The 14,157-nt window shown below is 36.3% G+C and overlaps 1 protein-coding gene across 1 annotated transcript in view; it reads left to right on the forward strand.

The window, feature by feature from the left end:
- Positions 1-14,157, forward strand: part of CPS1 (carbamoyl-phosphate synthase 1) — a 116,902-nt gene that overhangs the window by 18,698 nt on the left and 84,047 nt on the right. Inside the window, exons 3-9 of the mRNA XM_079135546.1 lie at positions 638-782; positions 1,697-1,786; positions 3,758-3,814; positions 7,562-7,654; positions 10,621-10,710; positions 12,577-12,705; positions 13,252-13,358. Coding sequence (XP_078991672.1) covers positions 638-782; positions 1,697-1,786; positions 3,758-3,814; positions 7,562-7,654; positions 10,621-10,710; positions 12,577-12,705; positions 13,252-13,358 — 711 coding nt within the window. The remainder of the gene's footprint in view (positions 1-637; positions 783-1,696; positions 1,787-3,757; positions 3,815-7,561; positions 7,655-10,620; positions 10,711-12,576; positions 12,706-13,251; positions 13,359-14,157) is intronic.

The following is a 14,157-nucleotide window of genomic DNA, read 5'->3' on the forward strand; positions in this document are numbered from 1 at the left end:
GACTCACTGATGTCTGGCAAGCTATATACATCTTCAGAATATTTGCAAACCTTCAATAGGGCAGCAATATGTGTGTGTGTGTGTGTGTGTGTGTGTGTGTGTGTGTGTGTGTGTATTTTTGGTACTGGTATAGAACTCAGGGCACTCAATGACTGAGCCACATCCCCCAGTCCTATTTTGTATTTATTTAGAGACAAGATCTCACTGAGTTGTTTAGTACCATTTTTTGCTGAGGCTGACTTTGAACTCTCCATCTTCCTGCCTCAGCCTCCCAAGTTGCTGGGATTACAGGCATATAGTGCCCAACAATATTTTGAAAAGCAAAATGCTTTAAAAGATATTTCAAAGAATTCAAACATTTAAAAAACTTTATGAAATAAAAATTATATGAGAATATGCCTTAGTACTTAAGGGTCAGATTTTCTTTTCATATTAGTTGTATCATGTACAAATTTTGATATTCCATCCCAAGATTTCTGTAGGTTTGCTAAATTCTAGAGACAGGCCTGTAGGATTTTAATCTCCATTTTTCAATTTTTAAAGGTTCAGTAATTCAGAGTGTATATGTAGATTGTGATTTTGGTAGATATATACTTTTTGTTGTTGTTGTTGATGATGTTTTGGCATGCTTACCCAGGTACCCGGAAGCACTTAGTGATCCTGCCTACAAGGGACAGATTCTCACAATGGTCAACCCTATTATTGGGAATGGTGGAGCCCCAGATACTACTGCACTGGATGAACTGGGACTTAGCAAATATTTGGAGTCAGATGGAATCAAGGTAGTACCACTGATGACTACTTAAACAGTCTCAATATCAGGGAGTATAGTGACATTTTTAACAATGTAGGATGGACAAAGTTTCTCCCTCAATATTACACAAATTAAATTCATGTACTCAACCTTGCTCCTAAGTAAATGAGAATAATCTTTAACAACATTATTTTGAGTTTTGTTTTTAAGGTCACTTTAGATTTTAATGCCTTGAATGACACTTAGCTTAATTTGGAAAAATGTTGTTAAAGTTCAAATAATAACTATGCTATTTGAATTGATGAAGAATCATCTTTTAAAAAGTTTGATAATCAGCGGTCTTTAGCTCTTTGATTTTTAATCTTATTCCTTTGGGGGATGAATAAAAGATAGTTTATATGCCAGTCTAAAAGTAAGTATATTAGTAACTCCTAGTCAAGGAAATTTGGGTATCATTTTAGGAATATGGATCATATAAATAAGTCAAAAATTTACTTTCAAATTCACTACTCTTTCACCATTTTAGAATGACTTGGATTTATCATTTAGTTTAGCTTATTTTTCACAATTTTCCCAAATGTCACAGTCTCCTTTATATGTAGATTAAGAAAACTCTTTTATTTTTCATGTGCTTTAAACAAATAAAAATGAATTAGATTATTGGTAAGTGTAACAGGGGAAGAGTACAGTGTGCTAGCCAAGTTTCTGGATTCAGCAAGCCAGCTAAATCTGCTCTCCTGAATGATAATTAAGAAAACAATTATATATTTTAAAATAAAAGTGTCCATAACCCTTTTTGCTTTATGTCTACAAACATTTAAGTCTCATGTGGTGGATGGAGTAAAGCTTTTCTTTAAAAATGCATAGTTACGCTCAAGAGGAGTCACAAGGGCTGGATGAAATTCTGTAATCACCCTTTTAAAAGGATGCCTGTCTTCCTAGGTTGCTGGTTTGCTGGTGCTGAGTTACAGTAACGAGTACAACCACTGGTTGGCTACCAAGAGTCTAGGGCAATGGCTCCGTGAAGAAAAGGTGAGAAAGCTGTTGGGGTGTCCAGCATCACCCAGGGGTTTCTAGTGAGTCTAAGGAAAGTTGGGAAGGTGTACGCAGATCCAAAGGGGCCAAACAGATGAGAAAGTTTGTGGAGTCTGGGATCTTTTTATTTCAGAGATTGATTCCTTTTCTTGACTACAAACAGGTTAAACTGAATTCTTCCTCCTCCCGACAGAGGACATGTTTTTTCAGTTTATCCACTAGGTGGCGCCCATGCATACCTGGTAGCATTTCTCATTAGGAAAAGGGATGGGGAAAATTTTAGAATTTTCTATTCTCTTGCGCAAACTAGGTTCTCCCCATCCTTTTATCTCGGATTTAGACATGAAACTTGCTTCATGGGTTCTCCTACTAGCTCTATGAGTTAACTGGTTGTGCAGGTTATGTAATCATTCCTTTGTCATCTTTAATTCCTGTATGTATAAACAGATTCCCATCAGGTATCTTTGGGTTTAAACATCATGAGGTATAACTAGATATAATCTCATTTGAAGTAATGTAGGAAAAAGATGATGAAATCTTACATTATACTTTATGTACTTTAAGTATTAATTTCTAATCAAATAGGAGAATTTACCTTGTTTGAAATTGGAAGCCTTCACGTTCATTAGTGGACTTGACTATATTTAGCTTCACTTCCAGTGTTATAATTCCAATTTTTTTCCAACTGCTGTGGGGCCTGTCATTGATAGAGTATTATTCCAAGAAAACTCTGCCTCTCCAATAAGTGTCTAAATACTGGTGCTAAATGCTGCCTCTTTCTGACAAACCAAAAATTTCAATCTGCAAGATCTTATCCCTTTTTAAAATTTAAAAGGGAGAATACATCTATATGATGTGGGTCACTACTGTTTTCTTCTCAACCATTACATGAATTTATCTTAGACAAATTCGACAGCTAATTTTTGTAATGGTCATTGGGGGATATTCTCTCTTTCTCTTTTGGTATTTCCTTTGTGTTATTCAGCATACCTGATTTTATAACATCTCTATATCAGAACTAATACTTTTAGTATAAATCTAACCCATAGCTTGTTAGTTTTTTAAAAAAAATGTGATTTTAATCTTTTAATGTGATCCCCATGATCACAGATACATGAAGTAGAAAAGGGTCTAAGAGAATAATCAGTTCACCCCCTTCTATTATCAGATGAGGACAAGCATTTTGTTTAAGCATCTCTTAGTGGAAGAAAACAAGTTGGAATTTATGGAAAGATATCTAATGGGAATCTGTTTCTACTTGTAAGGAAACAAGTAGCATTGGACAAAAGCATTGTATGAGATGATTACATGATCTGCACAGGTCATGATTCCTAATACATTGCTTTTTCATTATATATTCTACATCTGTTTCTATCCAACCTAGGCAAAGAGACTACAACTAGTGGAGGTGTTGCCTAGATAGGGCACATGTTAGTGTAGCACAGCTACTCAACAGAGCCCTTCAGAAAAATGTATTGAGGGCTTACTGTGTGCTAGGAATATTTGACTCAAATCATAGGTTTGCATATTATTGCTTATGGACTTCACTGATTTTGTTATTTCAAATTACATATTTTTGAATATATTTGTATATATAAAATATATATGAAATATATATTTAAAACAATATGTGTGTGCATATAAATATATCCCATTATTTCACTATATATGTGTATATAAAATTATTTAACATCCTAGGTTAAAAGTTACAAAACTGTAGCAGAAGATTGATGTTCAGAATTTCTCATTTCTTACTGAGCAAGGGCCTGGAAAGTAAGAGTCCCATGCCCAACTGGAGCAGCAATTTACCGTGTTCTGACAACACAGTCACCCTGGGTCAGAGAAAAGAAGGAGTGGGGAAATTATTTACTGCTCAGAAAGATAGATGAGGCTAACTTTATAACTTGAAAACAATATGCTGAATCTAATTTCCTCCAATTTCACTGTCACTATGATTTTTTTTTGTAGGTTCCTGCAATTTATGGAGTGGATACAAGAATGCTGACTAAAATAATTCGGGATAAGGTATGATCATCATCTTTAGCCAAATCTACGTTTCTTCGCAGACTTTTCCCCCAGGGCCTGAGGGACCCATTAATGTGTAAAGGAACAAATCTGGCCAGCTTCTACTGTTTGGGTCTCTATCATTTTGCTTTACTATTTTGGATGTAATTTTCAAGACTGAATAGTTTATTGGTATTATTGTAACTGGTTGGATTTGAGATTAATTCATCTGGCAGGAGTTTATGGAGTTCCTAGTATGTGCTGTTTACAATAAAGACAAGGCATTTGTAATTCAGCTCATTTGACCGGACTTTGGTAAAGCAAGTGGAGAATGGAACTAAGAGCATGATAATTTTGCCTAAACCAAGCACCTACAAACTGGAGAATGCAAATCAGAAAGTGTTCAGCTTTGGGGCTGTTCTTTATTTAGTTCCCTTGGAAGAATTATCTGTGAAATCTGTGCGTAATATTTCATGGGTATGCCAAAGAAACCCTGCATAGATTACCTGATTATATAGCCTTTCTTTGGACTGTTATTATTGACCAAAGTGATAAAAAGAGAGGTTGGCTTTTGCTTTCTTATCTGATTGCAGGGACACCCAGATCTAGAAGGTCTCATTGCCATCTGCTTACTTCTTTCTGTAAGACATTGACACTATTTTTTTTTTACATGAATCCTTCATATTCCAAACCAGAGAAAAAACATTCCCTCACTATTGTTAGATTCCCCAAATGCAACCTAAGTTTTCTCACTGAATGTTATATATAAGCCTAAATATGTGAAATGGATTTTTCAAGAAAATTTGTTGTGGATCCAGTTGGTCCTCTGTATCTATGGGTCACACATGCTCGGATCCTACCAAAATATTGGGAAAAATATGTCTGTACTGAACCTGAACAGATTTTTTCTTTTGCTTGTTCCTAAGCAATATAGTATAACATCTATTTACATAGTACTAGGTATTACAAGTCATTTAAAGCTGATTTAAAGTATAGGGGAGAATGTTTATAGGTCATACACAAATACTATGTCACTGGATCCTGGAACCAATCTGCTGCACATACTAAAAGACAACTGTGTATTGGCACAGGCTATCTGTCAGCAGAAAGAGAAAGCAGGTTTGAAAATAAGAACATGGCTGTATACCCATGACCAGAAGGAAGACAGTGAGTGTTTATGTAGTCATTCTATTTCAGTTCTGATTTTATTACCTCCACCATAATTTTCCTGGGAATAGACACCAGAGAAATTATATATTCCAGGTGTATTCTTATGTTTTCTTATCCTAATAGTGTGTGAGAGCAGTAAACAATGATGAGACTTCCAGGATGAGAAAGGAATAAAATTGGGGAATTCAATTCAGGTTGCAGCATTAGCAGGTTGAATAGAATATAGTTAGGCCTATTGATTTGGGAAAACTATTTAGAAGATCACATGGTCTCTCTTGTGTGATGTGTGAAGTTAGGTGAACTCTTCTTTCAGTATAAGCAGCTTGTTGTTTTAAAATTTTTACTGAAAGGACTAGCACAGGTCAAATGGCAGTATTGCCTGTTTATGAGTGACATGACTGTATTATATATTATAGCTTCTATATGATTAGAATGTATATTATAGCTTTTACATTCTTTTTTCCATATAATTCTTTTTCTGAGCTACACTTTTATTTTTTAGTTTTAGTTATACATGACAGTAGAATGTATTTTGGTAGAATATACATACATAAAAAATAACTTGTCCTATTAGTTCCCACGCTTGTGGTCCTACATGATGTACAGTTACCCTGGTCTTGTATCCAAATACAAGGCTAAGAAAGTTATGCTCAATTAATTCTACTGTCATTTCTATTCCCCTTCTCACTCCCTTCCCTTTGTTATCCTTTGTCTAGTCCAATATATTTCTATTATTTCCCTTCCCAACATCCCTTATTTTGGGTTATCATCCACAAATCAGAGAGACTATTCAGCTTTTGATCTTTTGGAATTGACTTATTAGACTTAGCATGATAGTTTCCAGTTCCATCCATTCAACAGCAAATGCCATAATTTTATTTTTCTTTATGGATGAATAATATTCCATTGTGTATATATACCACATTTTCTTTGTCCATTCATCATTTGAAGGACCCCTAGGTTGTTTGCATAGCTTGGCTATTTTAAGTTGAGCTCTCTAAACATGGATGTGGCTGCATCACTGTAGTATGCTGTTTTTAAGTCCTTTGGGTATAGACCAAGGAGTTGGATAAACTGGGTCAAAATGGTGGCTCCATTTCAAGTTTTCTAAGGAATTTCCATACTGCTTTCCATAGTGGTTGCACCAATTTTTGGGCCCATCAACAATGTATGAGAGTACCTTTCTCCCCACATCCTCGCCAACATTTATTGTTAGTTGTATTCTTTATAACTGCCATTCTGTTTGGAGTGAGATAGAATCTCAGTGTAATTTTAATTTGCATTTCTCTAATTGCTAGAGATGTTGAATATTTTTTCATTTATTTTTTGACCATTCATATTTCTTCTGTGACGTGTTTGTTCAGTTCCTTTGTTCACTTATTGATTGGGTTATTTATTTTTCTAGTGTTAAGTTTTTGGGAGTTCTTTGTATATCCTGGAAATAATGCCTTATCTGGTACTGATGGTGAATATTTTCTCCCAATCTGTAGGATCTCTGAACACATTCTTGTTTGTTTCCTTTACTGTGAAGAAGCTTTTATACCCTTTTAATCTCAAGTTAGAAAGTAAGCCTGTATTTCATTCAACATGCTTTAAGATAATGGAGAAAATCAAATTTCAAAATTAGGGATCCATAGATATAGTCAAAGGATTATGGAACTTGGATTCAGGAATTAAGTACTGACCACCATAACCTTTAACATTCCACTGTGGAGATGAAAGATGGTGTTTGGTTAGTTTTCCTAAATGTCAAGGCAGCACCCTGGTTTTAAACAGAGCCCTGAAATAACCATCATGCCTGCATAGTGAGCTGCCATTTTCTACCCTCACTCACCAAATGACTTCTCCAAGGAATCATTTTAGAAGGGAAATAAAGGATCTATTTCTTTTTAAAGGAAAAATCTTCATAACTAAATATAGCGTGCCATTTTCCTAATGGTTCCAGATAGACTTACTAACAAATAAGTAAATCTCAAGATACGGCTAATAAAAAGAGAGAAACAGTGCCATGTTTAATCAGCAAAGCTGATTAGTGAAAACTTAACAGAAGATTAAATGCTCTCTAAAGTTCAGGCTCTTAGAGACACCTGGACATTAAAAAGTAGTGAATATTTTTGTTTCAACTTCTAGAAGTTTATGATTTATGTTGCATCTCACTTTGGTTATCAAAATATGTAGCAAGCCTTCTTTTCAATCTTCTGCAGTTTTCAGATGACTTATTTTCTTTTCAATAGCTCATTCTGTCCTTTTCCAGGAAATGTCTCTAAGTCATATGCACTAAGGAGTTCATGTACACTAACTATTTCAATCTGCACTAGTCTGGGACCTGGTGACCCAACTTCTGATTCCTTTTGACTCTGCTTACCCTGGGCAATGACCTGAGCCCTGAAAGAACTAAATTTCCCAGAGTATTTCTCAAGATGCTTGTGCCGATGGCTTCGTTTCCAGTTTGAGAAGATGAAGATCTTCTGATGATGGCTACAAGTAGTTATAAAGACATCTCAATCTTGGAACAGATGGTCAAAGTCCCTGTGAGTTTATCCTGTCAGCACCTTCCTGATTGCTTCCTTTAACTGTCTAATGTTTTTAATTTGATAGGGTACCATGCTTGGGAAAATTGAATTTGAAGGTCAATCTGTGGATTTTGTGGATCCAAATAAGCAGAATTTGATTGCTGAGGTTTCAACCAAGGTGAGACATTTTCCCTTTAGATTTTGTGGTTTTGTTTCATTCACTTTAGATCTACATTTTTCTGTAGTATCAGAATCTTCATTCAGGCAGAACTCTTCTTCCAGAAGTGCCAGAGTTGAGGGAGTAAGAGGGACCTCAGTAGCTAAAATACATATTACAAAATCAGTGCATTTAAAGTTAATAAGTCTTAGTTACAGGATCCATGAAAATCTTCTTGCCCTGGTTTAGAGACTGATAACAATTATTTTAGCTTCCCTCTCTCCCTTTTCTTGTTCCTCAGGTTAAGCCTTTAATAGCATCAAATAAAGATGAACTGCCAAAGGTAGACATAGCAGATGATCAGGAATCAGAGCTAGTAGCCTGTCAGAGAGCCTAGAGAACTTGATAGAAATCAGACACAATAATCAGAGTCTGGGGTCATTTTGTGTATGGGAAAATATTTCTTCACATTGAAGATTTACTGGGTTATAGCAGAGTTAAAAATTAATGCTCACAAGGTGAAATATGCTTAGTGTATATTTATAAGCAGGTATAGAACACATTTAGGAAAGTTGTCTTTTGGTTTTGATTATCTACAAATGCAGCTATGAGTGAATTCCAGGAGCTACAGTCTCTGTCCCCGGGGAACATAAAAGTCTAGTGGGAAAAGGGAACAACCAAATCACCATATATAGAATATGGTGGTAGATACTGTCCTTGGATTGTGTACAGGATGCTACCAGGGTATGTGTGGAGGAGCACTGAATGTGTGCAGGTGTATCAGAGAGGACTCTGCAGGAGTGTCAGTCTTGTTAGGAAAAACAAAGAGCTGATGGACATAGGTGGATGGAGAACTAGGAGAACTGTGTTTAGGGCAGAAAGAATGGGTTCTGGGAGGCATTGAGGATAAAGCAATGGCACGTTTGAAGAGATAGTGTCGTTTGGTATGGTTGTACCAAAGTGTTAACACATATCGGTTCACCAGTTTGCCAAAGATGAGTGGAAATGGAGTGGGGCTAGATCTGGAAGGTTTCATATCATTGGCTGACTTGCATCACTGGAAACCGTGGGGGATCTCATTCAGCTTAATTTTGGAGTAAAGCATAAATGGACAAGAGAACAAGTAATTAGGTTAGTGTGGCATTTTTCCATATGTGAGGAACACTGGCCTAGAAAAGTTTGCCTTAAAAAAATTCTGTGGTCAAACAAAATTGGAAAACACTACATGATAGATCTATCTCTCGTGGAGGGATGTGTCAGGCAAATTCATGTATTCAAGTGTTTTAATGTCTCGCATAACTCCTGTCGTTCTACATGGAGGGTGTGTGTAGTCTTCCCTCTCTGTATCTGCAGATTCTACATCTGTACGTTCAATCAGCTGTGGATTGAAAATGCTAAGAAAAATGTGTCTGTACTGAACACGTATGGACTATTTTTCTTGCCATTATTCCCTATAATGTAGTTCAATAGCATATTTTAGGTAATTTAGAAACAATTTAAAGTATACTGGATGATGTGTGTAGGTTTTATGCAAACACTACACATTTTATGTGAGGTACTCAAAGGTCTGCAGATTTTGATACGTAAGGGGGTTCTGAATTCATCCTCATGACGAGGGATAATGTTATAAATCTGTGTAGAGTCCAACAAAAAATGAGCATATCTGCATGTTTATATTAAATCAAGGGAAAGACTGTGGTGGTGAAAGCTGCCTTTGTTTCTTAATGCCAGTGAAATTAAGTAATTTCATGATAGCTATGATAAAACATCTATTTGTATCAGATTACATATGCTTTCTGAGTTTTGTTTGATTATATGAACCTTGGAAATGTTGATAACTTAATTCATTGTCTTGTAATTGCAATTTGGTGTAGCTACAACTAGATGGTAACATTGCTTTATTTTATAGCAGAAGCCTAAGGTTAAGAATAAATCTGTACTTTTTCAAATTATCCGATGAAAGAGATCACCTATAGCATGGATGACTTCGGCAGTAATTCCCCCAGATCATGGAAGGACTAGGGTACTTTGTTTTTCTCCAGAGTAGTCAGCAGGAGAAAAAAATGTATAATGAAAAACTTCCCTTCTATCTTCTCCTCAAGTACAGTCAAAGGATTATGATTTCACATTCCATATAAACTTTGTGGAGAGAGAGCTAAAGTGAAATGCTCCTTCAAATATTCAGATGGCACGTTTCATCTAAAACCTTTGGCAAACTCTGAAGTCATCCTAAATTCAGAATGTGCTGGCTAACTCTTAAAATTGGATCCAGTGTGGCCATCCAGACCCCCCAGCTTTCCCTCTCTCTATTTCTGTTCTTTTTCCTTTTTATGACTTTGGAGAACTGCTTCCTGGGTAAATGCCTCTGAAAATCAATCTGCCTCCAAGCAGTGTTTAAGACATAGGTAATGATTATGATATGCTCTGGGATCCTTTTATGAAATCTACCATTTAAATGCAAATGATTGTGCAATAACCTAAAAGGACCAATGGTCTACGTGAGTTTAGTAATTCCTGTGACTCTCATACAGATTTTATCCATTTGGCCTCACTGCATAAGCCCAATGAACAGTGATTCAGCTCTACCCCATCTGATCTTTATTGCAAGTTAGGATCAAGTGGTATTTAAAGCATGATGTATCTATTACCACATCTGTTTAGTGCTGAATCAGACAATGATATTTGAAAATTCCATTGCTAATGAGGCAAAGCTAGGGCAAGATGGTTTTAACTATGGAAGCGTTGATTTCTTAGGGAATTCATTATTACTCTAATCAACAGGTTACATAAAAAAGCAAAGTACTTTATATTCTCATAAAAAAGATACAGTCTGTAGCACTTGCTGTGGCTTTCTTACAAATTGATTACTTTCTAGTCACTCTCTAGTAGTTAGCAATCAGTTACAATCTCAATGCACAGCATCTTCAGCTGTTTGACTACTGGTCATAGCTGGGGATTTCCTCACTTTCTGGTTTTTACAATGGCAGGATGTCAAGGTGTATGGCAAAGGAAACCCCACGAAAGTGGTAGCTGTAGACTGTGGGATCAAAAACAACGTCATCCGCCTGCTAGTAAAGGTAAGTAATGCATTCCATCTCAAGGGTGAGGATGGGTAATATTGGTTATTAGTGTTTGGCTGACTTGCTGTGTTTCAGAGAAAGCTTGGGCATTTTCTCAGAATGTCAGAGATCTACACTCTTCTCGTTGCCTTTGATCTATAAAATAGCACATTTATCCCTGTTCAAATTAAAGATATAGACTACTATGTTTAAAAAAACCTTCCAGGGCCACTAAAACACAAAAGAGAATGATGACTCTTTTTATCACTTATTGACTAGCATTCTGACACATGCCATGTTCACTTTCATTGAAGTTTAGAGATGACTAGAAAGCTAGATTCAGTCTGATAGCTCCTCTATTGGCCTACATTTATTATGCACCATATGTTTGCAGGGATTCTGCTCTGATAAAGTACAAACTTTCACAGTGCTTTATAACAACAACAAATTAAAATTAAACTTTGAAAATGCTTAAGAATTTAAACTTTGTAAAAATTTGTTCCTGAAATATTATTTTGTTGATATTTCTCCTTATCACTTCCCCTCTCCCAATCTCTCTGTCTCTTTCTATGTCTCTCCAACAAACATACTCTCTGCCTTTTTCTGTCTCTCTCTCACACACATGTACACATTTGTTTGTGTTACACCAAATTAGCATGAATATAAGGGATTCTCTGATGCACCTATGAAGTTAGAGAATATTAGGCATGTCCAAATTTTGACTTCAAGTTCTTTTCAGTTTCATTAACAAAATTTGCATGGCTTTCTCAGTAGCAGATGCTATGAATGGCTATCCATATTCCGCTCTCATTTTCCCATTTAAATTCATTCACCCATTTTCCAGTTGCAAGCATCTTACATCTCTTTGGTTGGTTGGAGGCTGCTGGCAGTCAAGAAATACATAAGTTTCCCTGGAGCATCCCATAATCTATGACCAAAGAGTCAGTATATAGCTCCTTTGCCCCATGGATCAGCTATCACTTTAGTGCTCCACACTGGCTCTCAGAGTTTCTCAATAACCCTGAGCTCCAATTGTCCATGGTAATAATGTATACTTAATTGGGGTGTCCCATGGGTTACTTCTCTCTATTTTATTGATGTGTATTTTTAAATCTTTTCAAATAAACTTATTTCTCTCAAATAAGCTTCTCTCAGGAAATGCTTAGGGAAATACTCAAATATACTTTCTAAATATTATTGTAACAAAAAGTTCTATTTTTCCCCTCAGAATATAGATATCATTAATAACATGAGAAAACCCTAAGAAAGAAAGTTGATTAAAATTTTGTCATCCAGGCCTGGTACAGTGGCACAAGTGTGCAATCCCAACAATTTGGGAGGACTCCAAGTTTGAGGCCCTAAGCAACTTAGCAGGATCCTTTCCCAAAATAAAAAAGGGCTGGGGATGTAGCTCAGTAGTAGAGTGTTCCAGGCTCAATCCCCAGTACAAAAGGAAAAAAAAAAATTTTTTTTTGCAGACAAAAAAGGCACAAGTGAAAAAGGTAAGAGAGATGAACAACTTAAATTCTGCCCCAAATGGGTTTACCTGTTTGCAGCTCTAGCTGGTGAAGGTACCTGTGCTCCTGGGAGTTCAATCATGGAGTTTTCAGCCACTGAAATGAAGAGCAGGACTGCATTATTTATTTTTCAGAATCAAAACCTCAATAGTGTTTCCGCCTTCTTTGTATTGACCATTGCTTCCATTTCCCCACATAAAACACACCCTGAGCTGCACAAAGAACTTTCTGCTCAGCATTATTTATTTAAATTACATACTACATTTCCCTTCCCTTTAAGGAGTGACTAGTCAAAAGCAGATCCAGCAAAATCACATGCTGGCGATGGAAAATGCGATTAAATTCATCACTCATGTTTCTTTTCCAGCGAGGAGCTGAAGTGCATTTAGTTCCCTGGAATCATGATTTCACCCAGATGGAGTATGATGGACTTTTGATTGCTGGAGGACCTGGGAACCCAGCTCTTGCACAGCCGCTAATTCAGAACGTCAAAAAGGTGCGGTGAACTTGGGGGTGGTGTGTGTTAGTGTGTGAGGCGAGGGCCTTATAATCTGTGCTTATTCAGTTATGTTTTAGTACTTGTATTTGTGACCTCGGAGACAATGTCAATGTAGACATTATATAGGAAAACCATGAGGAGAGAATATCAGAGGAAACAGAGCTTTTCTTCAGGCAGAATAACCTTGGGCTTTTGTCCTGCTGTTGAAAGAGCTGGAATCCAATCTTCACATGTATTATTCTTTATGATTGTAAAATGACAACTCATGTTCCTTACAGTAACCATGGGGCCTATAAGACCTTCAAGTTGCTAAAGAAATATTAAATTAGATTTAGTTGGGTCTGAATGTCAAGTATGTTTTATTGAATTCTAATGTTACAAACTTGTCAATCTTGTCCTTTGTAGTCTAACTTTTTAATTTAGTTACTATTTTCTTTACCTGGTTAAGGGAGAAAAAAATGGATTGTTCATTTCTACTCTTTTAGTGACAGCATTCTTTTGGAACCTGTGCTACTGTGCTAATAAAAGTTCTTCCTGATTTAGATTTTGGAGAGTGATCGTAAGGAGCCATTGTTTGGCATCAGTACAGGAAATTTAATAACAGGATTGGCAGCTGGGGCCAAATCCTACAAGATGTCCATGGCCAACAGGTAAGGTTGTCTTACGTTTGTTTTTGGCCAAATCAGTTCTGAAATACTAATTGTAACCAAACACAAAAGACTTAGAGAACTCACCTGCCTTTTCTTCAGAATTAATAGACAACTGTCTTATCTCACAGTTCATGGTCACTGGACTACATGATACCACTTCTATTGTGTTTCTGAAAGGCAGCCTCTCTAAGGACAGCTTTGCTGTAGTTCAGTCATTTTCCTTCCCTTGGCATAAATTGAGGTTGTAATACTCAATCAAATGGTATTCCAAGGGAAATTGTTCTGATTTTAAGCTTGATTTCAAAGCACTGATCACATTTTATGAAGCCAGTGTGACTTAAGAACCGAGAAATCTTCAGAATGTCTTGGTTTCACTTCTTTGCCTAAAATGGTGCTGATTTATTCAAAGCCAGGAGCTCCCCAACAGTCCACCCTCTATTTTAAAGTGTAATTCGAAATGATTCAGGTCTGAGCAGTCACCTATCTCAGTATCTCTCAAGAACTCTCTGGCTTTAAAATTACTTAAAATCAGTGGCTTCTATTTGTCTGTTTCTGTTCAGGTAGTGAACAACCCTTTTTGTTATGTGAGCTTTTCTAAAACCGATTATAGAAGTTTAATAGACCTGATATTTAACACACAACAAAGCTTCCCGAATTGATTTTTTGTTGCTAAAATTTTGGGGATTAACAATCTGTGACTTTTCTCACAAAGTGATTTTCACTAAGCAATTGAAACTTTGGAATTGTAAGAGGTTTTTCTTGTTCAGGACCAACACATTTACATTCCCTTCCCTTTTCC

The sequence above is a fragment of the Sciurus vulgaris genome (assembly GCF_902686455.1).
Source record: "Sciurus vulgaris genome assembly, chromosome: 3".
Taxonomy (NCBI): domain Eukaryota; kingdom Metazoa; phylum Chordata; class Mammalia; order Rodentia; family Sciuridae; genus Sciurus; species Sciurus vulgaris.